General features: G+C 48.4%; 2 protein-coding genes across 3 annotated transcripts; one reads left to right on the plus strand and one right to left on the minus strand.

Annotated features, from left to right (window-relative positions):
* Positions 1-5,355: 5,355 nt before the first annotated feature.
* LOC149344631 (uncharacterized) lies at positions 5,356-13,131 on the minus strand. The gene is made up of 11 exons (XM_089546315.1): positions 12,538-13,131; positions 12,303-12,427; positions 12,063-12,182; positions 11,774-11,969; positions 11,643-11,678; positions 11,170-11,226; positions 11,038-11,082; positions 10,909-10,947; positions 10,792-10,829; positions 10,257-10,476; positions 5,356-9,437 (listed from the first exon to the last, which is right to left on the minus strand). The coding sequence occupies exons 1-11, from the start codon at positions 12,728-12,730 to the stop codon at positions 9,313-9,315; spliced, it is 1,194 nt and encodes a 397-aa protein (XP_089402441.1). The 5' UTR covers positions 12,731-13,131; the 3' UTR covers positions 5,356-9,312.
* Positions 11,328-21,808, plus strand: LOC149344632 (uncharacterized). 2 transcript variants are annotated; one of them, XM_089546313.1, is made up of 3 exons: positions 11,328-14,570; positions 15,142-15,259; positions 15,782-21,808. In XM_089546313.1, exons 1-3 carry the CDS (start codon positions 13,419-13,421, stop codon positions 17,038-17,040), a joined length of 2,529 nt encoding a protein of 842 aa, XP_089402439.1. In that variant the 5' UTR covers positions 11,328-13,418; the 3' UTR covers positions 17,041-21,808. The 2 variants fall into 2 exon arrangements, with proteins under 2 accessions (XP_089402439.1, XP_089402440.1); XM_089546314.1 differs by lacking the exon at positions 11,328-14,570 and having other exon boundaries at positions 14,652-15,259.
* The last annotated feature ends 4,021 nt before the right edge of the window (positions 21,809-25,829 follow it).

A 25,829-nucleotide genomic window follows, 5' to 3' on the forward strand; every position in this document is an offset into this window, starting at 1 on the left:
TTGACCCATGCCGGCTTTGTTATTTCAGCTACGATATGTTATTAACTAAAGTTAAAAACATCATAATCGAAATAACAGAACAGATATATGGGCAGCGCATGTAACATGGAAGCAAGATAACTAATTATCATTAGGGTAACGTACGTCCTGGATTCAGAGAGAAAGCAAGCACAGCAGAGAGGATCAGGTCAGGTGGGCAGATGAGGTTCGGAAGTTTGCTGGGATAAGGTGGCCGCCGCTGGCACAGGACAGAGTTAGTTGGGAAATTTTTTGGCCACCAGTGGAAATAGGCTGGTGATAAAAAAAGTGGGGTTCAAGAAGTTTACTGTCGAGAAATATGAGATCACACATTCAGCTACACAAATGCCAAAGCTTTCCTCAGTTCTACATTCCAGTTGTTAGTTATCATTGCTTACTCGACTAGTAGTTTTAACATATATTTTAGAAAAATTTGGTCTTAAAAATTGAATTGAACTAATTTTTGTACTTTAATAGTTCAATAAGTTGAATAAGACATGCTTAATCAGGAGAAAATGGTTATTATAGTCCTGGCCGCTGATTTTAAAACCCTTTTTCAGTGTGGAGCTTGCTTTGGCTGCAGTGCAAGGTGTAAATTTAAAGTAAGAACAGTAATGAATTAACAATCGAATCCTGAGACCACAGTGACACATTTTAAATCAACTGCGTCCAGTTGAGTCAGAAACCTGATGGGCGTTCATTCAGATTTGTCGTTACTACTTCCAATATTATTTCTCTTTTCAGGTAGGATAACGCTTTCGTGAAGCGAGCACGAACACGCACCCCAGAAATACAGGCAGCGCTGGTCATGCCTCCAATTTGTAGTCAACAGCAATTTCCAACTTTAAATGCAGTAAGGCAACATAAAATATCAAATGAATGAAAAATGTGGAGTTCTTAAATTTATCTCACTTACATTCCCAGGACGTCACAAGCAATATCTACGAGGAGTCTAAGTTAAGGTAGATATAATGTTGTGGGTACGTCTCCAGCTTTTCCACGAAAAAAGTTTGGTAAATATGACGTCTCAGAGATTTTACCTCGGTACGTAGACGTCTAGACTCAATGCGTACATATCTGGGAGGTTTGTGGTTTGCTGGATAGAGGACGCTAAATATGTGAGGACGACTTTTACCCGTTGAAAGAAAGCTCAAACACATGTAAACGCACTGTTTTAATACACCCAACGTTACACCTTGATATGTATAACACTACCTGATGCTGCTTTGTGATTTGCAAATCAAAGGAGTGACGCACTAGCCGACGGTTCACTCAGGCGCATTAGCGGCTAAGCCGCAGTAATTGGGTTGATGCTTTGACTACACAAGAGAAATGGAAGGTGACTTACTTTTGCGAAAAATGAGTTTCACATTTCAGCGCAGCGCTGGTAGTAAAAGATATCGCGGGCAAACTGCAAGCAGCAGCCTGAAGCGCTAACGATCGCGAAACCAAGAGCACATAGAACGAGCCCATAGACACGTAAGTGCATTAGTTTGCGCGCGTAGCAAGCAACTGATAGCGACTGCAACGCTAAATGGCCAAATGAGATACAAAAGTTTTAATATTGACAAACAAACAAAGCCTTATAAGGCAATCAATAAACTGCATCTCATATTTTTATATAAAACTAAGTACTTACTGCCCGCAGAAAGATTTACTGTTGTTTGAAACGGTTAAAATCATGCTGGGCGGCGCCGAGCAGTAGGATGTGGCGTGCAGGACGCATTGAAAAATGCGCGCAAGCGGACCGCTCCAACTGGGCGACGGCGGCATGGAGGAAGGCGGCGCCTGCGCCTGGCCAGCACTGCGCGCTGCCGCCGCGGCCAGCCGAGCCGGAATAAAGAGGCGTTCGCAACAGGAAACGAATTTCACCACTCGCGCAAGTGCAGCCTTAGGAGTACAGTGCGCTAGCCGTACTCAATGTGGACCGTGATCAACGTGAGTTCGGACCGCTTAGGACAAAACGCGCTTTCGGGGTTTGAGTACAAACCGCGGTCTTTGCCCCGGTGCGCCTGCTCTTCAAAATGTCAAGTGCAAACATCGGAGTAACGCAGAGCCATCTAATAGTTTGTGCCGTATTTTCTGTTTTATTGATCGGTTGTAATAAAACATGACAACATTGAAAACGTTGTCAGCTGTTAGAAACGCTTGTTCTCCCGTCTCTTCTTGTTCCCTGTCCCCGTCGCAGGGCCGGTAATTAAGTTTCGAACATCATCGTTAATCCACAGCGGCAGCTTTCTGCCAACTGCCTGAACATATAGGCGCCTCTTGTTAACGAGAGACGTTTTAGAAGCCTTTATCAAGAGATGCTTCCTTCTGCAACACAGTACACGAAACAAAAAACGTCTTAGAAACGTCCTGAAACAGCTCGAAATGGCTTCACATGTACAAGGTTGCTTAACTAGGCAAGTTGAAGAGGATCCATGTTTGGAAAACAACCAGCTCGAGCGAAGAACGAGACGGAAGCAAGGGAACATGGTCAAGCCCTTGTCTGTGTTCCCTTGCTTCCGCCCCGTTTTTCTTTTACGCTGGTTTTTTCCAAACAGGCTTCACATGTCTTGCGTTAAATCGAAACCCCTCATAGACTTCGGCGGCAGGAAATTTTTCAGAAACTTCTCTAAGATGTCTGCAAGAAGACAATTCTTGGTTTGGTTTATTGGAGTTTAACGTCCTAAAGCAACTCAGGCTATGAGGAACGCCGTAGTGAAGGGCTCCGGAAATTTCGACCACTTGGAGTTCTGTAACGTGCACTGACATCGCACAGTACACGGGCCTTTGGAATTTCGCCTCCATCGAAATTCGGCCGCCGCGGCAGGGTTCCGGAGCCCTTCACTACGGCGTCCCTCATAGCTTGAGTTGCTTTGGAACGTTAAATTCCAATAAACCAAACCTAAGCCAGACCAAGAAATGTCTTCTTGCTGACGTCTTAGAGAAGTTCCTGAAAAATTTCCTGCCGCCGAAGTCTATGAGGCGTTTCGATTTAACGCAAGACATCTGAAGCCTGTTTGGGAAAAACCAGTGTGAAAGAAAAACGGGGCGGAAGCGAGGGAACATGGACAAGGGCTTGACCATGTTCCCTTGCTTCCGTCCCGTTCTTCTTTCGCGCTGGTTGTTTTCCAAACATGGATCCTCTCCAACTTGCCTAGTTAAACAACCTTGTGCATGTGCCGCCATTTCGAGCTGTTTCAGGACGTTTCTAAGACGTTTTTGTTTCGTGGACTGTGTTGCAGAAGGAAGCATTCCACGAACAATTTTGCGACTTCTGCTGCTGTTCCTTTTGGCAGGGCTTTTGCCTCGACGTAGCGGTCAGGTATTTGGTCGCTACGATGATCCACTTGTTTACAGATGACTACAGGACCGAGCCAAGCAGGTCCATGCCTATTTGCTATAGCCGGATACAACTTAAGTCTGCAGTGAAGCTCCGCCCACATTGAGCCTCCGCACACAGAATTCCTCCACGACGAAAAAGTAGTCCGGTGCTTAAACGTTTCTTGTTGCCTACATAAGCAGCTTATCACAAGAAAAAAATCATTACCTCTAGAATTTTAGTACACCGATTGTTTGATATGGTCAAATATTAAACAGCTGATTTCGTTTACTGTTGCGATTGGGCAGCGGAGTAATACAGGATGCCGCGGACCGCGGCCCAATGTTGGCAACTGCTGTTTTTTTAGGTTGTATACTACTATAGAAGGGTTTTGACGGAGATTAGGTTCAGGAAGTGCTGGTCGGGTGGCAGGCGTATTCCACTTCTGACAGTCTCGGCAGGTTTTCACATAGCGTCCGACATTGGCAGCTAGCCGCGGCCGGAAGCACTTGTCTTGAATGCTGCGGAGGGTGCGAGAAAACCCAAGATATCCAGCTGTCGGCTGGTCGTGTGAATGATGTAGAACTTTTTCTCGAAGTCTTGCAGGCGCAACAAGGAAGTAAGCTGTTTTATTCGACGCGAAGTTCTTCACGAAAACATCATTCTGTACGAGCTGGGGGTGAAGAAGCTTACCTTCTGAGCATTCGATAGGCTGTTGAATCTCAGGGTCCGAGCGGTGCTGCTGTGCAAAAGTTCTGGTGATAGGAAGGCGTTGTCGCGTCGTCTTGTGGCGTGCATCTACAGGGGCTCCTGACAGGCTCTTGGGGCCGTCAGCTCTATCGAGCGAGACGGTCAGACCGGTACTTCAAGTGGGCGAGCCAGCACAGCGCGTGAGGGCCAGTCAGCAATTTCAAAATCCTGCCGTGCAAGTACAGTCTGAATTTCGACATCACATCAGTATCCTTTCTCGAAGGTAGCTCTATTCGCGAGAGACCGAAATCCGCCTTTCCCGTCAATACCACTGTGGCACTTTTTACCGAAGCGGTTGCCTTGTGATCGACATCCGCCTCGCATTCGGGATGTGCTGTGTTCAATTTGCTGTGTCGCCTTGTATCCACTAGTTTTCTAAAGGGTACAAGATTTCCCCCAGCCTGGTGCTCGGCTCTCTGGGCTGAAATGCTTGGAAATGAGCTTTTGGTCACTATAACCTTCCCTCGATGGAAAATCTAACCGCGAGGGACCAAAATCCGCCTTGTGCGGCAAAGCCCATCGTCCCTATTGTTACCGAACCGGTGACTTGTGATTGTGCATGCATCCGCCTCGCATTCGGGATGTGCTGTGTTCAATTTGCTGTGTCGCCTTGTATCCACCAGTTTTCTAAAGGGTACAAGATTTCCCCCAGCCTGGTGCTCGGCTCTCTGGGCTGAAATGCTTGGAGATGGACCTTTGGTCACTCACCCGCCTTCGAAGGAAAATATAACCGCGAGACACCAAAATACGCCTTCTGTGGCAATGCCCATTGCCGCTATTTTTTCCGAACCGATGGCTTGTGATAGAGCATCCGCCTCGCATTCGGGAAGTGCTCGGTTCAATATGCTGAGTCACATGGTACCCACCGGTTTTCTAATAGGCACAAGATTTCTCCCAGCCTAGTGCTCGGCTCTTCTGGTTTAAAATGCTTGGAAATGGGCCTTCGGTCACTCATCTTCCCTCGATGGAAAACCCAGGTGAAAATTTTCTACTGGGATATCTGCTGGTCCCAACACTGCTGGGATTTTGGCAGATTCCCAGCAGCTGTTGGGACCAGCAGGCGTTGCTGGGACCAGCAGGCGTTGCTGGGACCAGCAGGCGTTGCTGGGACCAGCAGGCGTTGCTGGGACCAGCAGGCGTTGCTGGGACCAGCAGGCGTTGCTGGGACCAGCAGTCGTTGCTGGGACCAGCAGTCGTTGCTGGGACCAGCAGTCGTTGCTGGGATTAATGCATTGCACGCTCTCAGCAGCAGGACTGGGCAAAAGCATCGACTCGTCTCGTAGATGTGGATATGTTTATTCTGTCATGGTGTGAGGATCTGAGAGATTGCAGGTCTTATTTTAAACAAACACAAAAGTACAAACAATAAACGAGGCGGCTTTTATCGGAAAGGCAACCAATTTCAGTATGAGAGCGAAGAAAAGGAAAGGAACAAGAGAGCAAGGCAGCAACACACGGGAAAAACACACGGGGGAACAGAACAAAGTGCTTACGAAAAATGCAGAAAAAAGTCAAAGAGGAAAGTCACACTACTTGTCTCTTATTCGAGCAACGAGCGGGGAGGACTGGCTGGGTGTCGGGCAGTCAGGGAGTCTCTGGGCGTTCCAATGTTGATGCAACGCTACCGCAGCGTCGGTGTCCGTGTGCTCCCGGCACGGTTTCCAGGTCTGGTATCCCAGAAAAGTCACGTAGGCGCCAGAAGCGGCCTGTGTGGAGCAGCTGACGGATGGACGGAGAAGAGTAGCGCCTGAGCCTGGTGGTTGAGGCTCTCGACGATGGAAGTCCAGGTCTGGTGGCCTGGACGTCTGCGGCTAAGGCCCAAGCCCGGAACTCAGGGAGCCAGCAGAACTCGCCCACGTCCGTCGCCCACCGCGCTCTTCTCTTCTCTGCCACGTAATCCTCTTCGACCTGCCCCGCATTCCCCTCCGCACGCGCTCCTCGTGCTTTGTCTTCTTCTCCTCACGAACGCCGCTGGGTGGCGCTATCTCCTTACAGAAGGCCCCCTCTTCGGAAGTTTTTTCCAAGGGAAAGAACTCAACTTCAGGAGAGCGACACCAGACGTGTTCGACGATCGCAACACAGAACACCGCACCACAGCGCGCACACTACACACCACACACAATACGACGGTCGTCAATGTTCGAAGCGTTCACAGACATTCGCACACACAGCACAGAGAGCACATGGAAAGTCAACGTGAAGCGTCCATAGAGGGCGAAGAAACACGGAAAGCATCAAAAGTAAGTAGCCAACCCCCAAAAACAAACATGAACAAACACAGACAATGCCAACAAGAACAGGTGTGGGCTACATTCTTCCGTATTCTATTCTTCACATCAAACCACTTCACCCTCGCGAGAACTCTTTCAGCTAATACTTCCGTTTTCTTTTGTGAAACCGTTTTCTCCAAACCGACCTCGGTCTCCACCATGATTTTACATGTTCCTGTCCTACGATGTTATTCACTCTGTTCTCCCTTGCCTTCGACACAGTCTGTTGACACATATCACACGATCTGACATAACTCTTGATGTCAGCCTGTACACCGGGCCAGTAAAACTCACTGAGCACCCTTGCTATTGTTTTCCGTATTCCTTGATGGCCGGATAATGCATTCTTATGCGCCAACTTAAGGACTTGCGTGCGTAAGCCCTTCGGTACCACCGCTTGCTCAACGACTCGGCCGGGACACACTTGGTATGTCCGGAAGAGAACACCTTCATCTGTATCAAAAGAGTGGGCGGTCTGTCCCTTGCCACAAAATATTTGCCCCAACTTCCTGCGACACACCTCTAAAGTCGGGTCTTCTTCCTGCTTCAGGCGAACTCCGGCCGTGACAAGTGGAGTGTGTTCAGAGTGGGGCTTTTACTACTCTCTGAAACCTTTTCTGTCACCATAAGGGAAGGAACATCGACCACACCCGTCATGGCAAGGGAAACTGCCTGATCAGTTAGAACTGGCGGGTCAACCGAGAATGGAGGTTTAGCGCCAGGGACATTGCCTATTATGATGTCGTATAGGGGTGTAGACAAGCACCGCGCGATGGCCGTACCCGAAAAGTACGGTGAGGAAATCACCACCTCCGCTTCCGGAACTTCTACACGGGTCCCATTGGCCAAGAATAATGTAGCCTGCTTCCCTGTAAGTGCCGCTGCCGGTACAAGGGACTCACGCACAACAATGCCGGTGCTGCCCGTATCCCGTAATACCGAACCAGGCTGGCCGAACACCTCACCGTGCGCCACGGGCATAGCAGTTTCCACCGGGTTGGAAGGACAGACCATCTCCCCCAACTGGCCCTCTACGTGCGTTACCTCTGCAGGGTTATCGGGATGTGAATATCGAGGTATCATGCAACAGGCGGACTCCTCACGATCTCCTGGTCTCTTAGCTTTGCATGACTGGGCATCATGTCCTACCTCGCGGCACCAGGTGCAATACGATTGCTTCGGCTTCGTCCGACAATCCGCCGCCTTATGCCCAGTCTTCTCGCAAAGAAAACACCGCAGGCGAGATTGTGAACCTGAAACCTCGTCCTTGGCTTTATTCATCGTATGCTCCCCCTGTTCTTTGAAGAACAACAAGTTATTTTGCCGCTGTGCTTCGAGAAAATGATCGGCAGCCTCCGCCAGCTTGGAAACTGTCTTGCCCTCCCGCTCACGTAAGAAAAGGGCTAAGCGAGAATGACAGTTGTTCAGAAATTGCTCGCTCACGACCATCTCGCGAACCACATCAAAAGTGCGGCCTTCTCCCCGCATCTCGACCCAACGGTCAAAGAAGCTAAACAACCTGGCAGCATATTGCGAGGCCGTTTCTCCATCCTGGGGCTTGCTCTGGCGAAACTTCTCTCGGTACCTTTCCGCAGTGAACCTAAACCTCTGAAGCAAGGCAAGCTTCGCTTTGTCATAATCCACGGAATCCTCAGGCGAGAGCCGACCGAAGACCCTAAGTGCTTCGCCGCCAAGGCACAAGCTCAACGCCGTTGCCCACTTTTCTTTTGGCCAACCCTGCCCCGTGGCCACATGCTCAAACCTCTTTAAGTAGGCATCGAGGTCATCCCGCGCTTCATTGAACTGTGGTATGAGGCTGTGCGGGTTAATGGAGCTGGTCGATGAGACGCTACGCTCTCCACGGTCACTCGGAGGATTTGCGCCACCCTCCTTGAGCCTTATTTGTAGCTGCAAGTTCTGCGCCTCTAGCTCCAAGCGTTCCTTCGCAGCCTCTCGCTCCGTCTCTAAATTCCGTGCCTCTAAATCCAATTTCTGCTTCGCAGCTTCACGCTCCGTCTCTAAATTCCGTGCCTCTAACTCCAAATTCCGTGCCTCTAACTCCAGCTTCTGCTTCGCAGCTTCACGCTCAGCGGCTCTCTTCCCGTGCCTTACGAAGCTCGTCCTCCACCCACGCTCGTAACTCCGCGCCGCACAAGCCCATGCGCTCGCCTAAAGCAACCAAATCTGAAGCGCTCATATTGTTCCTAAATTAACACAACAGGCAAATAAATAAAAACCGACCTCGTCCTGTCGTGGACGCCAAATTTGTGAGGATCTGAGAGATTGCAGGTCTTATTTTAAACAAACACAAAAGTACAAACAATAAACGAGGCGGCTTTTATCGGAAAGGCAACCAATTTCAGTATGAGAGCGAAGAAAAGGAAAGGAACAAGAGAGCAAGGCAGCAACACATGGGAAAAACACACGGGGGAACAGAACAAAGTGCTTACGAAAAATGCAGAAAAAAGAAAGTCAAAGAGGAAAGTCACACTACTTGTCTCTTATTCGAGCAACGAGCGGGGAGGACTGGCTGGGTGTCGGGCAGTCAGGGAGTCTCTGGGCGTTCCAATGTTGATGCAACGCTACCGCAGCGTCGGCGTCCGTGTGCTCCCGGCACGGTTTCCAGGTCTGGTATCCCAGAAAAGTCACGTAGGCGCCAGAAGCGGCCTGTGTGGAGCAGCTGACGGATGGACGGAGAAGAGTAGCGCCTGAGCCTGGTGGTTGAGGCTCTCGACGATGGAAGTCCAGGTCTGGTGGGCCGGACGTCTGCGGCTAAGGCCCAAGCCCGGAACTCGGGGAGCCAGCAGAACTCGTCCACGTCCGTCGCCCACCGCGCTCTTCTCTTCTCTGCCACGTAATCCTCTTCGACCTGCCCCCGTTCCCCTCCGCACGCGCTCCTCGTGCTTTGTCTTCTTCTCCTCACGAACGCCGCTGGGTGGCGCTATCTCCTTACACATGGAAATGGCTTCAATGAGTGTCCTTCCGCTTCGACTTGACGACATCTTGTATCTTTTCGCTGAGGATCCTATTCATATTTTTCAAGACGGGGTCAACATCCACGCCCTTTTGTTGACCCCAGTGCTTGACCGTGGCTGCAAAAGAAGTTTTTACAACTGTTAATAAGATGTGGCAGAGATAGCTACCATATGAAAGGAAGGAGGGGTGAGACACATCAGGATCCAGCAGGTACTTGCAGTAGTGGTGCACTAACTCCAAACTTGCTATAGCAACTAAGGAACTAGCCAACTGTTAGATAGGCCAAGCTATTTGTATAATGGATATATCAGTGACATTTTACAGGTACGGCAAAACAGCGCTGACGGACGGGACGGAAGAAGAGACAAACACATGCGCTGTGTTTGTCTCTTCTTCCGTCCCGTCCGTCAGCGCTGTTTTGCCGTACCATTCAACATGAACCAACCAGCCCGACTCAGCCCTCTCCTTGACATTTTACACTGTGCGAAACAAGTTTCTCAGGCAAGCACAGTTATTTATACAGTACAGTGCAGTTTATACAGTTGTTTTATGTTACCCTCGTGCGCGTTTCACGCAGTGAACTTTGTCAGCCTATTGTAGGACAGTGCACTTCATCACTCAATATTCTCTAACGCTACTTGCTGTTACACATCAGTCAAAATACGACCAATTTTTTCTTTTCTTTTAACCTTTTACACTTCTCTCTCCATTCATCTCTCTCTCCAATTTCCTCACCACAATGAGTAGCATGCCAGTGATGTTTACACGCAGGCTCAATTCTCTGCATTTCATTAAAGGGCCTCACTCTCTCTGACAGTTCCTTATGCTTGATTATTTTGATGGCATGCAATGTGCAGATGTTATATCGTTGTATGCCCTTCCAAGATGAAAACACTGTGATGAACTAGCTCAAAAAACTTCCGACTGAAACATACCTACGATGACCCCAATCTTCTCTGGAGTGAGGGGTTGCTTGGGCACCTCACCTAAAGCCTTCTTCGTAGAGGCAACGACTCCCGTCACACTGCGGACTGCCAATATGTCGGGACCCCATATGGCATGGGCGGTATCCTTGCACACCAATGTGCCCTTCTTATTTGCAAGGATCTTGGCTGCCCCAGCTGCACTGATGATTACACCTTTTGACAGGTGAAACTGAGAAGAAACATAACATAGTGCACAGTTTACATTGTGCCTTTAGCCCAAAAATATGAAGACAAAAGTAACCACACGACAAACAAGCTTTCACCATGCAACATGCAATGCAGCTGAAAATAAAAAGTGCGCGTACTGTTCACCTTACACAACTTGTGTAAAAAAAAGTGAGAGACCATAAAAACTATAACAAAAGGAAGAGAGAACAAGAAAGAAAAATGCACGCTTATGATAACCTATTCACTTCATTCGCAAGGATGCTATCGCTACTAGGCATGATCTGCAGAAGTCGAAACAAAAAGTACTGCCACTCACAGATCCATCGTCCAGATAAGTGAAGTCCTCTCTTGCTGCTGTAATTCAAAATGATTTTTGAAACTTTGTTCTTTGAGGTGTTGAACCATGAAATGCTATATGAAGCAGTAAACTTACGTAAATGAGGCAGCTGTACCGATTCTGCTGGGTGCGGCGCTGCAATTGATAGGACTGTGTCATTATAAAAGGTGACTTTTTGTGGCGGAAATTGCGTGTGGTGTGGTGGAAAGGATAAGAAAAACTTACAGCATGCAGCCTGCTCTTCTTCCTGCATCGGGGTGGCCGTAGGTTCTGCAGTTAGACCAGATTGCAGTTAATATAAGCCTAATGTATTTGAAATGTTAGCTTTCCTGACTCAAGCAAGCATAAGGTACTTACGTGTACAAACAGTTGGGGTCTGCTCGAAAGATGTAATCGTGGGACTGCAAGGAAGTTCTGGAACGAAAATATTGAGCAGACTTAGCCTCGAAATAGCAGAATATATTGCCAAGCGCCTAATGCGCTGCGGCGGTGGGCTCTCGAGGCGCGCTGTTCTGTGTTCTGGAACCTGGCTCTGTACTTAAAAGAAGGCTCCCAGTCTTGGGTTCTTCCCGACGCCTACCTTCACGGCTCCTCTGGTCGTGACAATATTAAAACATTTCAAGCTTTTTATTAGTGCAAAAAAATTCTCAGCAAGTACTTGCGCACAGTGCAAAGGAGATGACAGAAGGGAAACGGAAGACAGAACAGTGGATTTTCAACATAACCAAGCCCCTGTAGAGCTACCCACAATTTACATGAAAGGCCATGATAAGCTGACTGAAAAATCATTAATATAGGCTGAAAATGAACCAAATCTGCTGCACTCTTACCATCCACTTGGTTAGCTCCAACCAGTTTTGCGTCCACTGCATTAAAATAAATTGCATATTTTTGAAAATACAATAATGAAAAGCACTGAAGTAGTAAATTGTCAAAGTAAAATCAATGCGAGGCATCGTACACTGAAAAATCTTCTTCTCAAGGCACCGCTGCAGGCTCGCAACTTGTTCTCTCAGGAATAATGTTTCAGCTTCCAGTTCCTTGGCCCTTTTCTTCCAGAAGTTCTTCTGGCTTTGAGCCTCCCGAAGCTCGCTTTTAGAGCAAAGCGAATCTTCGCTTTCAGAAGAAGACTCCGTTGAGGCACGCCTCTTCCTGGCCTATAAACAATTATCGTTCATGCTCATAGATTTAATCTGCAACTTTATAAAGGTGTCTGATAAGTCAGCTTATAGCTAAGCAGACGTACTTACCGCTTTGCGGCTGTCACGGCTTTGAGCTGCAAACGTTTTTTTTGTGGCATTTTCTATGTTTTTTTTTAAAATATCGTCGTACTGCGCTTTTTTGGCGGCCAGCACAATTCGCTTTTGCTTCTAAAGAACGAGAAAAAAAGCACAGACTGTGTCACCACAAGTATACACAACACATCACAGGTAAAATTTCACAGCAATGCAGAATGAACTACAAGGTATAACACTGCAACGCAAGCATACCTTCTTCTTTTGGGCTGGTGTTTCCACCACTTCAGAAGACTCGCTTGACGATTCTTCAGCGTCCGGAATTTTTGGCATTGGAAGCCTTTTTTTCGCCATCCGGTCCTCGATTTCTTTTTCTGTCTCTGCAGTAAGAAATTCAGACACACATGTACACACACACACACACACACACACAGTAATTAACCCAGTTCGCGTGGCAAAACTTCACGCAATTAACGTGCACAAAACTTACCTCCTAGCATCAGGACTTGGGCGCTGTAAAAGCCACTGTCCTCACCGTCCACCGGGTCTCGCCAAAACGCCGTGTAGACAGCCCGCGTATTGAAGTCAGTGTTGTGTGCTGGGTTAAAGTTGGTGATGTCCTTTGCAGGAATCACATGAAACTTTTTGTCCAAGTCGTGCACAAATCGAACGACGGCAAACATCGTACGTGGCTATGCAGCGCGATGCGCACCACGGATGAGCAGCGAGAGCACAGGTCGGTCGCAGCTAGATCAGCACTGTAGCTAACTAGCAAAAGCTAAAAGCACAGTAATAGCTAACAGCACAGTAGCTTAACTTAGCGCTGCCGCAGTACGATAAAATAGATGCGTCCGAGAACTCGACAAAGAAAGGCAGAAAGAAAAAGATAAACGTACACAAGTACCCAATGTTGCTATCCCCGGGAATCGACGCGAACAACTTCGGAAAAAAAAAAAAGAAAATCGATCAGCGAGCAAGTTTTGCAGAATTGTTATAAAATAAAACAATTTTAGCACAGTTATTTATTAAATTTTAGTAGCATGTCTATGTAACTGAATGTGCTCATTTACTTCTGAATCCGCTCCATGAGTTGCTGAGGGATAGCCACATTGGCATTATCATTTCAATCCAATCCAATCCAACTAGGCAATGCAGTGAATTTTTCAACTCTAGGGCCGAATAGGCCAGGACACTTGCAGAGTTTTCCTTTCTTTTTTCGTAAGGGCCGCCTGTACCAAAGAAAAAGCCACATATCTAAATCCTAGCAGCAACAGCAATCACTTTCTTTAGGTTACAGGCCTAGGGCTGATCTTCTGTCGACGTTCAAGTGCTGTGACGGCCGTGGTGTTATCGTCAAAGTGAGCTGACAAAATGGGCCGCAGGAATAAGCGGTACCGGCAGTACCTTGACCCAGGCAGCGATGCTGGCCTTCCGTGTTCCACCAGAAATTATCTGCGGATGTCTGCGCGCCCACCGTCTCCAGCTCAAGGACCTACGCGGCAATCGTCGCCAGTACAAGGGGACACGCACCCAACATCAACAGCGCGAGGATCTCCGCGGCCACCATCGCCCGCACAAGGATCTCCGCGCTCACCTTTGCCAGAGCAAGGACCTACGCGGTCACCTTCACCAGCGCAGACATCACCACAGGCCACCCGTCATGATGGGGGCGATTATGGTCCTGCGGAGACTCCCACATCATCAAGCGATCACACGCAACCGCGTGATTTTTGCGAAGACCGTGAGACGGCAGATCAGACGCAGTGTAGTGAATTAAGTGTTGAGGACTTGCTTGCACTGACTGTGAATTTTGCCATTGAGTATGGATTGTCATGGAAGGCAATTGAAGCGCTTCAAAAACTTATATTATATATTCTTGATAGACATGATGTTCCATCGACGAAGTACCGTTTTAAGAAAAGCGTTGGAGTTGGAATTGATAAGGCGAAGTTCCACTTTTACTGCTCGCCGTGCATGAAGCTTGTCGCAGAAGTTGCAGGGGATCTTGCTGGGAGAAATCGTGTGCAGGGAAACTGCTCCATGTGCGGACGCCACTACAGTGGCAGGCGAATGTTGCTCGACGGACATTTTTTTATAACTTTGCCTGTTCGACAACAGCTGTCATCACTCCTCACGGATGCTTCAGTTGCCAACATGCTTCATGATAGGCTCCAAACGATCAACCTGAGGCAACTAGACACAGACGAAATGTCTGACATTACAGACGGGTCAATGTACAGGGAATTCAGGCAAAACTTATCCTCAGATGACCTGAGCCTTACCTTCAACGCCGATGGCAGCCCAGTCTTTAAATCTTCGAAATATTCCATTTGGCCAATACAGTTGACGGTAAACGAGCTTCCACTACGTGTGCGGCAAAAAAATGTGCTGTTGTCCGCTTTGTGGTATGGTCAGGTGCATCCTGATATGACTCTCTTCCTCAACGCATTTGTCACACAAATGGAAGAACTGAGTACCAATGGTGTGACTTGGAGAGGTGCCACTGAGCCCATAGTTTCAAAGGTAAATATGGTATTTGAAGCAATTTACTTATTATAAATGAAAGTAATGATTAACTGTTACAGCGGTTTCTTTAATTCAAGATGCACTCAAGTGTGTCGCTCTGCATGAAAGATGTACACATATGTGCTGCATTTCCTATCGTGCATTTAAAGTAAATGTCAGCCATTGTGGAAGAGAACCTGGATGTATTTTTAATATCTGATAATGCCATTGTACTCGATGCTAGCTAGTGTGCCCAATTACGTTCTCCTGTCATTTTTTTTAGCTCAACCTTTAGTCATTGCCGTAGTCTCGCTAGTACTACCGTGCTTTTCTGAACAGTACTCATGGCACATCTGTCAACTTTCTAGTCAACAGCCAATCTGTGATGAATAAAACCCTGGTGGGAGCACATAGAGGGCCCGTTTTGTAAAGAAATAGTAGGTATGAATTTATGAATTGTTAACTTGCTGAGAATATTAAGCCCTCTCAAACTCAACGAAAGGTTACACTGGCTTTCATTCCTAGTAGTAACTTATCACTGTTTTAAGCTGTTTACACATAAAGCTGATGTACTGTTCATGCATTACAGGTCTATTGCTTCAGTTGTTGCGTAGATTCACCTGCTAGAGCAGCAATGCAACACTTTACACAGTTCAATGGACATTATGGCTGCTCATGGTGCTTGCATCCTGGGAAAACTGTTGATGGTAAGTAAGGCTATCTTTAGTTCATTTGAATGACTGTGCTATGTCATTCATGATGATGATGATGATGATGCCACATACCACATATTTGTTTACTTATAGTTGGGCACAAACATACCAACCTGCAAGCTATAGTTAGATACAGCTCAAGAATGAAGTGGCAAATGCCACTCAAAAGAAGCCTTCTAACCAGTTGCGTTGACCTATTGTCATGGCGTCACGTTTAATCCCCTTACCTGTTATGTGATATTACAAGTGGCTGGCAAGCTTGCAAGGGGATTCGCTATGAAGTCATGAGCATTGGTCACCTACTTTGGTTGGAAGGCCTTAATTTAGGGGCATTTCCCACTTCATTGTAAGTGTTCAGCTATAGCTGCTCACACCTATAGCTTCCTTTAACACTTCGCAGAAAGTTTTCAATTGCAGTCTTTTTTTGTGTGTGTTGCTAAATTGTTGCCTGACATATTAGGCTGTGTATGTGCCACTTCTTATTTTCTGCTTCTTGCATATTACTGTGCCAAACAGGAACTGTCAAGTACCCAGTCGACTGTGTCGTGCGTGACAGAAGTATGGAGGGCACAAAGAAAAAGATGCGCCGAGCTGTGTCAACCGGAGAGATCATCCATGGAGTGAAAGGCGCAACGCCTTTAATCAATCTTCCATACTTTGATGTAATCTGGAGTTTCTCTCCAGATTACATGCATTGTGTTCTCTTAGGTGTATCACGGCAGCTAACGGAAAGCTGGCTTTCGAATGTAGGTGAGCCATATTATATTGGGGCTCCGAATTGTCTGTCTGTAATAGATGAGCGCCTTTGTAGCATACGGCCACATCTTTGCATTTCTCGGCTTCCCCGCTCGCTGTCTCTCAGAAAGTTCTGGAAGGCCTCAGAATGGCAACAGTGGCTTTTGTTTTTTTCTTTGCCATGTCTGGAAGGCATCCTGCCAAGGCAGTATTTTAAGCATTTTTCACTTCTTGTACAGAGCATTGCTCTTCTTTTGCAGGAAACAGTGTGTAGTGCTGATGTTGAGACTAGTACTGCCTGCCTTGTCAAATTTGTTGTAGATGTACAGTTTTTGTATGGAGAAAGGCACATGACTTACAATGTGCACCAGCTGCTGCACATTGCCAAGAGTGTGGTACACCAAGGGCCTCTATGGGCGCACTCTTGTTTCACCTTTGAGTCTAACATTGGCCACCTGAAAGAACTTGTGACATCAGCAAAAGGTGTGCCTCTGCAGATAGTAGAACGCCTCATGCTGGCCAGTAACTATAAAAGTCTGAGAACACGAGCCAGTCCTCGGACTCAGCACTTTTTGTCTGATACTGGCACAGCATGTACTGGAGGCATTCTGCTTCTGAGCAGGCCACGGGATGTGTCTGGGCTGTTGCTCAACTTTGTTCAAAACCAGGTTGGCAACATAAATGGGCCTGTTGTGGAGCATGACCGAGCTAGAGTGTCTGGGCACGTGTTCCACAGTGAGCAATATGCGAGGCCAAACAAGACCAACTGCACTGCCTTGGTGACAAACGAAGGAAGGTGCTTGAAGGTGAAGCACATTGTGTCTTTTAAGGATATCAGTGGGCATGCGAAGATTTTTGTGGTCTCCGAGATATTTTCGTCTCAACTGGTACACAATTCCAAGCATATAATGAAATGTGAAAGAACAGGTTCAAAGAACCTTGTTGAATTGGTGACCAGTGTCACTCCGTGTACATACATAGAGCATGATCAAAACATATTTTTCATAAGACATTCTCTGAAGGTGCACTCTGCTAGCTAACTGGACTCTAAGTTTCTTTGTAAGTTCAGTTACTGTAATCATTTGTGCATTCTTGCAATTCATCTTTATGTGATATTATTGTTCTTGCAAAGTGTTCTGTTTTTTTGTGTCCGCAATTCACCTTTATGTGATTGCATTCTTTTTTCAAGGTGTTCTCGAATTTTTGTGTTAACCTTTCTTAAAGCATACCTTTCACCTTTCACTGTTCAACTCCATTCCTCATGTTTCGCACATCTTTGTTTGACAGCTATTGTAGCAGTTGTGAGCTTTGGTACTGCTTTATGTTGTATCGTAAGTAATGATAATTAGCAGTGAAACAGTACACGTAGCATACGGTCGAGCCGAGCTGTATTCTCCTACTTCGTCGTCTTCTCTACTCCCGTGCGCGCGAGTGCGTGCAGTGCACTTGCCACACTTCATCTTTATCACATTTCCGCCGCACTTAAAAAAACAAAATGTCTAGCGGATGTCTAGCCTCGCACAGTTGGTTTGCGAACACGCACGTACTGGCCAATCTGAAAGTCACGACACTTGGCGCCACTCCGCTGGTCCGCATAAAGCTTGTACTGCGCTTGCTTCTCCTCAAGCCTCTGCCACAAAAGCTTAAGCGCTTTTGTCGGATCCATTGAGAAGGACTGATCCGGCAGTCCTACGACGTTGAGTCTTGTGCGGGGCAACCGGCCATGAAGTAGGACAGCTGGTGCAATTCCTGTCGTGGCATGGGGCGTACAGCGGTAGACACCGAGGTAGTCCACAATCGCTGTATGTAGGTCGCGTCGCTCGCACAGAGCCAGCTGAATATAGGACTTAAGCAGCCGATTGAATCGTTCCACGAGTCCATTAGCTTGGGGATGGTACACTGAAGAGTAGCAATGGCGTATCCCTCGTTCGCAGAGGAAAGTTTGCATGGCCATCGATGAGAATTGAGGTCCGTGGTCAGAGGCAATCTCTTGAGGGTAACCCTCACGAGCAAAGAGGCCAAGCAGGTATTCTTGAACGGTTTGAGTTGTGATGGCATCAGCGAAGAAAACCTCTGGCCACTTACTATAATAGTCCATGAGAGTAATTGCGAAGCGGCAGCCACTGGGAGCTTGATCGAAAGGCCCCACGATATCAATGGCAACCTTATCCCAAGGTTTTTCTGGGAAGGCGACAGGTTGCAGAGGAGCTGCCACCGGACGAGCCGATTTGTCACAGGACTGGCACACAACGCATGTCCGTACCATTTCTTCGACGTGCTCGTCCATTCGCGGCCACCAGTAGAGCTCTCGCAGTCGACTTTTCGTGCGGCTGATTCCGGGGTGTGACTCGTGCACGATGTCCATGAGGCGTCGTCGCAAACTTTCGGGAACGATGAGCCTGTCATCTCGGTACAAGACGCCCTGCACGACGGACAGCTCCGAGCGCAGAAGTTAGTATGGTCTGAGGTTCTCCGGTAGGGATTTCTTGTCCGGCCATGTCGCAGATGTAAACTGAATGGCTTGAGCAACTGTCGCGGCGCTGATGGTTGCCTCTTGAAGCTCTTGTAGAGTCACGGTTGGCGATAGCAGGCAGACGAAGTCGTCGTCACTGGCGTCGAACTCACTGGGCTCACTGCATGATGAGGTCGGTAAGGGAAGGCGAGACAGAGCATCCGCAACAGAGTTGTCATTGCCTTTGCGCTACTCTGCAGTGTAGTTGTAGCACAACAGGCGAGCCGACCAACGTGAAATTCGCAACGGTCGATGACCCGTTCCTTTCGTCGACAGCAAAGTGACAAGTGCACTGTGGTCGGTGCGTAGAACAAAAGGCCGGCCCCACAAATATACGTGCCACCGTTCACACGCCCAAACGCAAGCTAGGGCCTCACGTTCACCAACAGAGTACTTTCTTTCTTGGGGCGTCAAGGTACGGGAGGCAAACGCAACAGTTTGCAGGAAATGGCCGTTGTCTTGCTGAAGCACTGCCCCAAGGCCATATCCGGAAGCGTCAGTCGTTACGACCACGGGAAGGGCAGGGTCAAAAAAATGCAACACGTCACATGACGTCAACATAGACTTCAGTAGTTTGAAGCTTGAATCCGCAGCAGCAGTCCAAGTGAAGGCTGAGTCGCTTCCACGAAGTAGGGCGCGCATAGGCTCAACGACGTCGGAGTAATGCGGGATAAACTTGGAGTAGAAACCCGCAAGTCCAAGGAAGGAGCGAAACTCACTTGTTAGATGGAGTCGGAGCCTTTGTAATCGCCTCGATGGCAGAAGAAAGCGGAAGCAGTCCTTCACTGCTGACAACGTGCCCCAAGAAAGTGAGCTTCGGAACGTCGAAGACACATTTGTGGTTGAGCTTGAGTGCGGCTTGGGACAGGCGCTCGAGAACAGCACGAAGGTTGGTCAGGTGCTCCTGTCGGGTAGTGCCATGGACTATGATGTCGTCGATGTAGAAGAGGACACCTTTGCACCCTTTTAAAATTAAGTGCATCATCTTCTGAAAAGCCGAAGGCGCCGAAGCAAGGCCCGAAACACACTCGTTTGAAGCGGAAGAGGCCATCATGGGTAATGAATGTGGTCAATTCCCGACTCTCAGGGCTAAGTGGTACTTAATGGTAAGCCGAGGCGAGGTCCAACTTCGAAAAACGCTGTGACCCGGCCAAGCTATGTAGAAGTTCTTCCATTTGAGGCAAAGGAAAACTGTCGACCACAATAGCCTTGTTCGGCTCACGCAAATCGACGCACATTCGGATGGAGCCATCCTTTTTCCGAGCAACGACTATCAGTGAAATCCACTTGGAAGCGTCGACCCGTTCAATGATGTCTTGAGCTTCAAGCTTCTGGAGTTCCTCGGACACTTGCTGTCGAATGGCAAACGGCCGCCGTCGGAGCTTGCAAGCAACAGGAGAAACGGAATCCTGAACTCTGACTTTGTGCACGTAGCCACGAGCTACTCCGAGTTCCTTGGAGAAGAGATGTTCGAAGTGTGGACGTAGCTCAGGAGGTAACAGAGGCGTATCAGGCGTCATGGAAAGACATTCCAACGATGCACCTTTGATCTTCATTTGTAGGGCTGCAATGGAATCCAGACTCAGCAGCGTTGTGCCTCCCGAGACAATGTACAACAGGATGCAGGCGGTACGGTCGTTAAACTTGGCTGTGGCAACAAAACAGCCTTGAACTATAATCCGAGACTTAGAATAGTCCAATAGTTGAACTGCAGTTGGTTTAAGCGTGAAAATTGCAGCGAAGAATCGGTGTTATAGGTCTTCAGAAATAATTGACACAGATGAGCCGGTGTCAATTAGGAAGCGGATGGACTTGCCTTCAATCAGGACCGAGGCGAAAATTCCGTTTTTTTGACTTTCAACATTGAGAATAGATGCACTGCTGGAGCCATCCGGCATCGACGATGTGTCAGCAGTATCTGCAACGTGCTGAAGTTGAACAGGACGGTCGGACGACTTGCAGAGAGAGTCGAAATGGCCCATCTTGCCGCACCGACGACACTTGCGGTTGCGGGCTCGGCATGCAGGGTTGTTCGCCAGGTGGCCCGTAGAACCGCAACGGTAGCACATGCGCTCTTGTATTGCAGCAGCAGGTTGTGATGGTTGACTTTGGCACTTGCAGCAATGGGCCTGAGGTGGTGTTTGTCTCGATCCGCGCTCGCATCCCACACGATGTACTGAAGCGTCCTCCTCAGCCAATTCCCTGGCTTCACGGGAAGCTTGCTCGCACTGTCGAGCAAGGAGCACGGCGCGCGACAGAGTCAAGGAGGAGCCTTCCATGAGTAGGCGCTCACGCAGATGGCAACTCGACGTCTTCTCCACCAGCTGGTCCCTGATCATATCGTCCGCCATGGTCCCAAACCCGCAGTCGCCGACAAGGCTGCGAAGGACAGCGACGTACTCATCGGTTGTCTCTCCTGGAGCCTGAACTTGACGCCGAAAGCGATGACGTGCGGCGATTACATTCACGGACGATTTGTAATGCTCCGACAGGATGGATATCGCCGCATCAAATTTGTCAAGGCGCGGCGCCTCGTCACCGGAGTGCGATGCAGCAGCTGTAGGCGCTGGAGTGGACGACGGCGGCGCCAATGTATAAAAATGCACTGACCTTCCAGTCCGATGCAATTCAGCAGGATGGCCTTCCGCCTGTCCGCGCCCAGAGTAGAGGCACCAGAGGCCAGCATATAATTCCGGAACGCCAGCTCCCATTGCTCCCATGGAAGGGCAGGACGACCAGGAGTCGGCAGGAAGGGCGGTGGTGGCTCAAGCCCAGAAAAGCTCATCACACTTTACAATTCCAATCTTTCCTATTGGACACACCGTAATGCAACTGCAAATATGCTCCAAGGTGCCTGTTGCCTAAATTCAGTACACAGGCATATTTGTGTGTCTCTCAATGCTATGTCGCTCTGATTTGTAAGTTGATAAAGAGCCAACTTGTACACTAAGTCATATCTTGAATGAATAATTGAACATCTGTTAGCCAGGAAGTTGTTGAAACAGTCTGAGAGCCACTAGAATAATGCCTTTGAAACTGTGTTTGCCTGTGCAAGTCTACTGAGCTAGCTTTAAGTATGGTGCAAATTTGTGATCTTTGGTTCCTCTCATAATGAAAAGGTGCTAAAAAGTTTTACTTATTGTGCTGTCTTCTTGTGTTTTAAATATGTAGCATGCGTGGAACTCTTCAAACACAAGTGCAGCAGGCTGTTGTATCAGTAGTGTTTTTCCTTCATGTATCAGATATATCTAACAAATAGTCTTGCTATTTTATTAAAGCATATGCATTTCATAAAACTGGCTAATTGTCATTCTTTGCATGTAAAAGATGCACCAATGTTTTTTTGTGTGCTAAGGTTGCACTGTTTAGTAAAACGTAATTGAGAGTGGAATCAGGCACACTCGAATTGCTTGCTTTGTTTTTTCTTGCTACTTGAAGGTGTGGTTACTTGGCACAAACCAGCATATGGCAAACAGCAGTGTGCTTGCTGTTATGGTTATGCTTCTGGATTTATGAACTAATAATAATGACTATAATGAGCTCGTAACACCATTAGCGCTTGATATACGGAGAGAAATTACCACTGGCAGTCTTGTCCTGTATTACTTATTTTTCACTATGGCCCAGTAGAAAGCTGGCAAGGGTTTTTTTGGGCTCAATTTGCCCAGCGCAAAGCCAGCCAGTGTTGCTGCTGGGACCAGCAGGCCCGTACCAAAACCAGCACCAGCAATGTTGTTGCTGGGACCATCAGGCCCAACACAAAACCAGCAAGTGGTGCTGCTGGGACCAGCAAGCCAAGACCAAAACCAGCAATGTTGCTGCTGGGACCATCAGGCCCAACACAAAACCAGCAAGTGGTGCTGCTGGGACCAGCAAGCCAAGACCAAAACCAGCAATGTTGCTGCTGGGACCAGCAGCCCCAAAACAAAACCAGCAAGTTTGCTGCTGGGACCACCACAAACCAGCAGATTCCCAACAGCAAATTTTCACCTGGGAATCTATCCTCGAGGCACCGAAATCTGCCTTGTGCAGCAAAGCCCATGGTGGCACTTTTTACCGAATCGGTACCCTTGTAGTAGAGCATCCGCCTCGAATTCGGGATGTGCTATCGATTTGCTGTGTCGCCTTGTAAATTAATCCACCGGTTTTCTTATGGGTACAAAATTTTCCCTAGCCTGGTGCTGGGCTTAAATGTCTGGAACTGGACCTTTTGTCACCTCACTTGCCCTCGATGGAGAATCTATCCGCGAGGGACCAGATCCGCCTTTCCCGCAAATCCCATTGCAGCACTTTTTACAGAAGTGGTGGCCTTGTAGAGCATCCGCCTCACATTCGGTATGTGCAGTGTTCAATTTGCTGTGTCGCCTTATATCCACCGGTTTTTCTAATGGTATAAGATTTCCCGAAACCTGGTGCTCGGCTCTTCTGACCTGAAATGCTTGAAAATGGGCCTTCGGTCACCTCACCTTCCCTCGATGGAAAATCTATCCGCGAAGAACCAAAATCCGCCTGGTGTACTTTTGCAGGCTAGCCTCAAAATCCCACTCCGGCGGTTATTTGTGCGCATTTTGCAGGCTAGCCTCAAAAGGCTGCTTCGGCGTTTTGTAAGCCTTTTGCAGGCTAGGCTTAAAATTCCACTCCGGCGGTTTTTTGTGCGCATTTTCCAGGCCAGCCTTAAAAGGCCACTCCGGCGGTTTTTTGCGCGCATTTTGCAGGCCAGCCCTAAAAGGCCACTCCGGCAGTTTTTTGCGCGCATTGCAGGCCAGCCTTAAAAGCCAACTCCGGCGGTTTTCGCGCGCATTTTGCAGGCTAGCCTTAACAGGCGACTCCGGCGGTTATTGCGCGCATTTTGAACGCTAGCCTTAAAAGGCAACTCCTGCGGTTTTTGCGCGCATTTTGCAGGCTAGCCTTAAAACGCCACTCCGGCGGTTGAGCGCATTTTGCAGGCTAGCCTTAAAAGGCCACTCCGGCAGTTTTTTGCACGCATTGCAGGCCAGCCTCAAAAGCCAACTCCGGCGGTTTTCGCGCGCATTTTGCAGGCTAGCCTTAACAGGCGACTCCGGCGGTTATTGCGCGCATTTTGAACACTAGCCTTAAAAGGCAACTCCTGCGGTTTTTGCGCGCCTTTTGCAGGCTAGCCTTAAAAGGCCACTCCGGCGGTTTTTTGTGCGCATTTTGCAGGCCAGCCTTAAAAGGCCACTCCGGCGGTTTTTTGTGCGCATTTTGCAGGCTAGCCTTAAAAGGCCACTCCGGCGGTTTTTTTGTGTGCGTTTTGCAGGCCAGCCTTAAAAGGCCACTCCGGCGGTTTTTTGTGCGCATTTTGCAGGCCAGCCTTAAAAGGCCACTCCGGCGGTTTTTTGCGCGCATTTTGCAGGCCAGCCTTAAAAGGCCACTCCGGCATTTTTTTGCGCGCATTGCAGGCCAGTCTTAAAAGCCAACTCCGGCGGTTTTCGCGCGCATTTTGCAGGCTAGCCTTAACAGGCGACTCCGGCTGTTATTGCGCGCATTTTGAACACTAGCCTTAAAAGGCAACTCCTGCGGTTTTTGCGCGCATTTTTCAGGCTAGCCTTAAAAGGCCACTCCGGCGGTTGAGCGCATTTTGCACGACAGCCTTAAAAGGCCACTCCGGCCTTTTGTGCACATTTTGCAGGCTAGCCTTAAAAGACCACTGCAGCGGTTTTCGCGCGCATTTTGCAGGCTAGCCTTAACAGGCGACTCCGGCGGTTATTGCGCGCATTTTGAACACTAGCCTTAAAAGGCAACTCCTGCGGTTTTTGCGCGCATTTTTCAGGCTAGCCTTAACAGGCGACTCCGGCGGTTTTGTGCGCATTTTGAACACTAGCCTTAAAAGGCAACTCCTGCGGTTTTTGTGCGCATTTTGCAGGCTAGCCTTGAAAGGCAACTCCTGCGATTTTTGCAGCCTAGCCTTAAAAGGCCAATCCGGCCTTTTGTGCGCATATTGCAGGCTAGACTTAAAAGACCACTGCGGCGTTTTGTGCGCATTTTGCAGGCTAGCCTTAAGGCCACTCCGGCGGTATTTGAGCGCATTTTGCAGGCGAGCGTTAAAAGCCAACTCGGCTGTCTTTGGAACATTTGGAGTTTTTAATTACGTCACATTGTTAGAGTCCCCTCTGTCGAGCTCGGAAGTTTCTCAAAATACCGAATGTATTTTAAAGCAGCAGAAACCACTTAACCAAAACTGTGTTCCTGCCAAACTGACATCATGAGTCATGACATACCAGCACATGATGTCACGGACACTGTCTCCAAACATATTGCCTGCTCGTTGGCCAGCTCGACTGGCGTCTGTGATCGACAGATTAGGTCTTAGTCTGAAGTGACCAAACAAGCATGTAATTTTGTCCTCCCGCAAACGCAGAGCGAATAGCGACAAGTCTGCTAACTTATGGCATCACATAGGCTAGGTTGCCTGTAGGAATCACCCCAATTGAGGGCACGAAATGGAGAAATTTTAATTTTGTGCTGCAACAAGACGCCCTGACGCTGCAAATTTTGGCACAGCAAACTGCGGAGATCTTACCCTGAAAGTTTCGGCTAATCAGTGGAGGTACATAAAACGCCAGAGTTGCACTTGCAAAAACTACGGCAGTTGTTGCCACTGTTACCACGCAAAGGTTTCGTGCGTGCTTTCTTTTACCGCAGGAACTGTTTCTGGGAGGGCATCCGCAGGGTTTTTACGTGCAAAACAGTCACCGTGCACCTGATGGGCAAGCACTCACATTCCGCCGCCGACCGCGCATAGTATCTTTACCTGTAGAATTTCTTAGCGCGCCTCGTGCGCTAAGAAATTCTACGGGTGGGACGAGCGATAGCCGTGAGCCGACAAGCTCTTCTAAACGGCTCTCAGAGGCTCTGTGCAAGTCTGTGTAGAGGTTATTAGCAGTTATATGGAAAGTCACGCTACATGGGCAAACCATGGTTTCACACATTACAGTCGGCGAACACCTGTGCCGCACCGCAAAGAAAGATTAAAGAAAGGGTCATTAAAAAGGTTTCCAAAAACAGTGTTTATGTTTGTTATCACCAAATTTTGTGACTTGCACAGCAGAGCATAAGCGCAAAGAATTTGTTTACAAGACAGCCACTCACAAGATCCTCAGATATGACAGATACGAAGATAAGCATGCCGCATGCTGTCACCGCGTCGACCGTGCACTTTAGAGGCCTAGTCGTAAAAATGAAACCCTACCCATTCGCTCACCCACACTAGCAATGCTTTCCGACCGTTATCAGCAGCATATAAACAAGCTATCGTCTTATGCGCGATGCCGTCAAAAAATCGCGCGGCCAGAAGGT

This window comes from Amblyomma mixtum, chromosome 5 (assembly GCF_055824585.1).
Source record: "Amblyomma mixtum isolate Tamu chromosome 5, ASM5582458v1, whole genome shotgun sequence".
In the NCBI taxonomy this organism is placed as follows: domain Eukaryota; kingdom Metazoa; phylum Arthropoda; class Arachnida; order Ixodida; family Ixodidae; genus Amblyomma; species Amblyomma mixtum.

What these genes read in the sequence shown, in the direction of transcription:
- LOC149344632 (XM_089546313.1), top strand. Translation starts at nt 13,419, where the DNA reads ATGGGCCGCAGGAATAAGCGGTACCGGCAGTACCTTGACCCAGGCAGC. An exon ending in CTGAGCCCATAGTTTCAAAG is followed by an intron (nt 14,571 to 15,141) that starts GTAAATATGGTA and finishes CATGCATTACAG; the next exon opens with GTCTATTGCTTCAGTTGTTG. An exon ending in TCCTGGGAAAACTGTTGATG is followed by an intron (nt 15,260 to 15,781) that starts GTAAGTAAGGCT and finishes TGTGCCAAACAG; the next exon opens with GAACTGTCAAGTACCCAGTC.
- LOC149344631 (XM_089546315.1), bottom strand. Translation starts at nt 12,730, where the DNA reads ATGTTTGCCGTCGTTCGATTTGTGCACGACTTGGACAAAAAGTTTCAT. An exon ending in CCAAGTCCTGATGCTAGGAG is followed by an intron (nt 12,428 to 12,537) that starts GTAAGTTTTGTG and finishes TTCTTACTGCAG; the next exon opens with AGACAGAAAAAGAAATCGAG. An exon ending in CACCAGCCCAAAAGAAGAAG is followed by an intron (nt 12,183 to 12,302) that starts GTATGCTTGCGT and finishes CTCGTTCTTTAG; the next exon opens with AAGCAAAAGCGAATTGTGCT.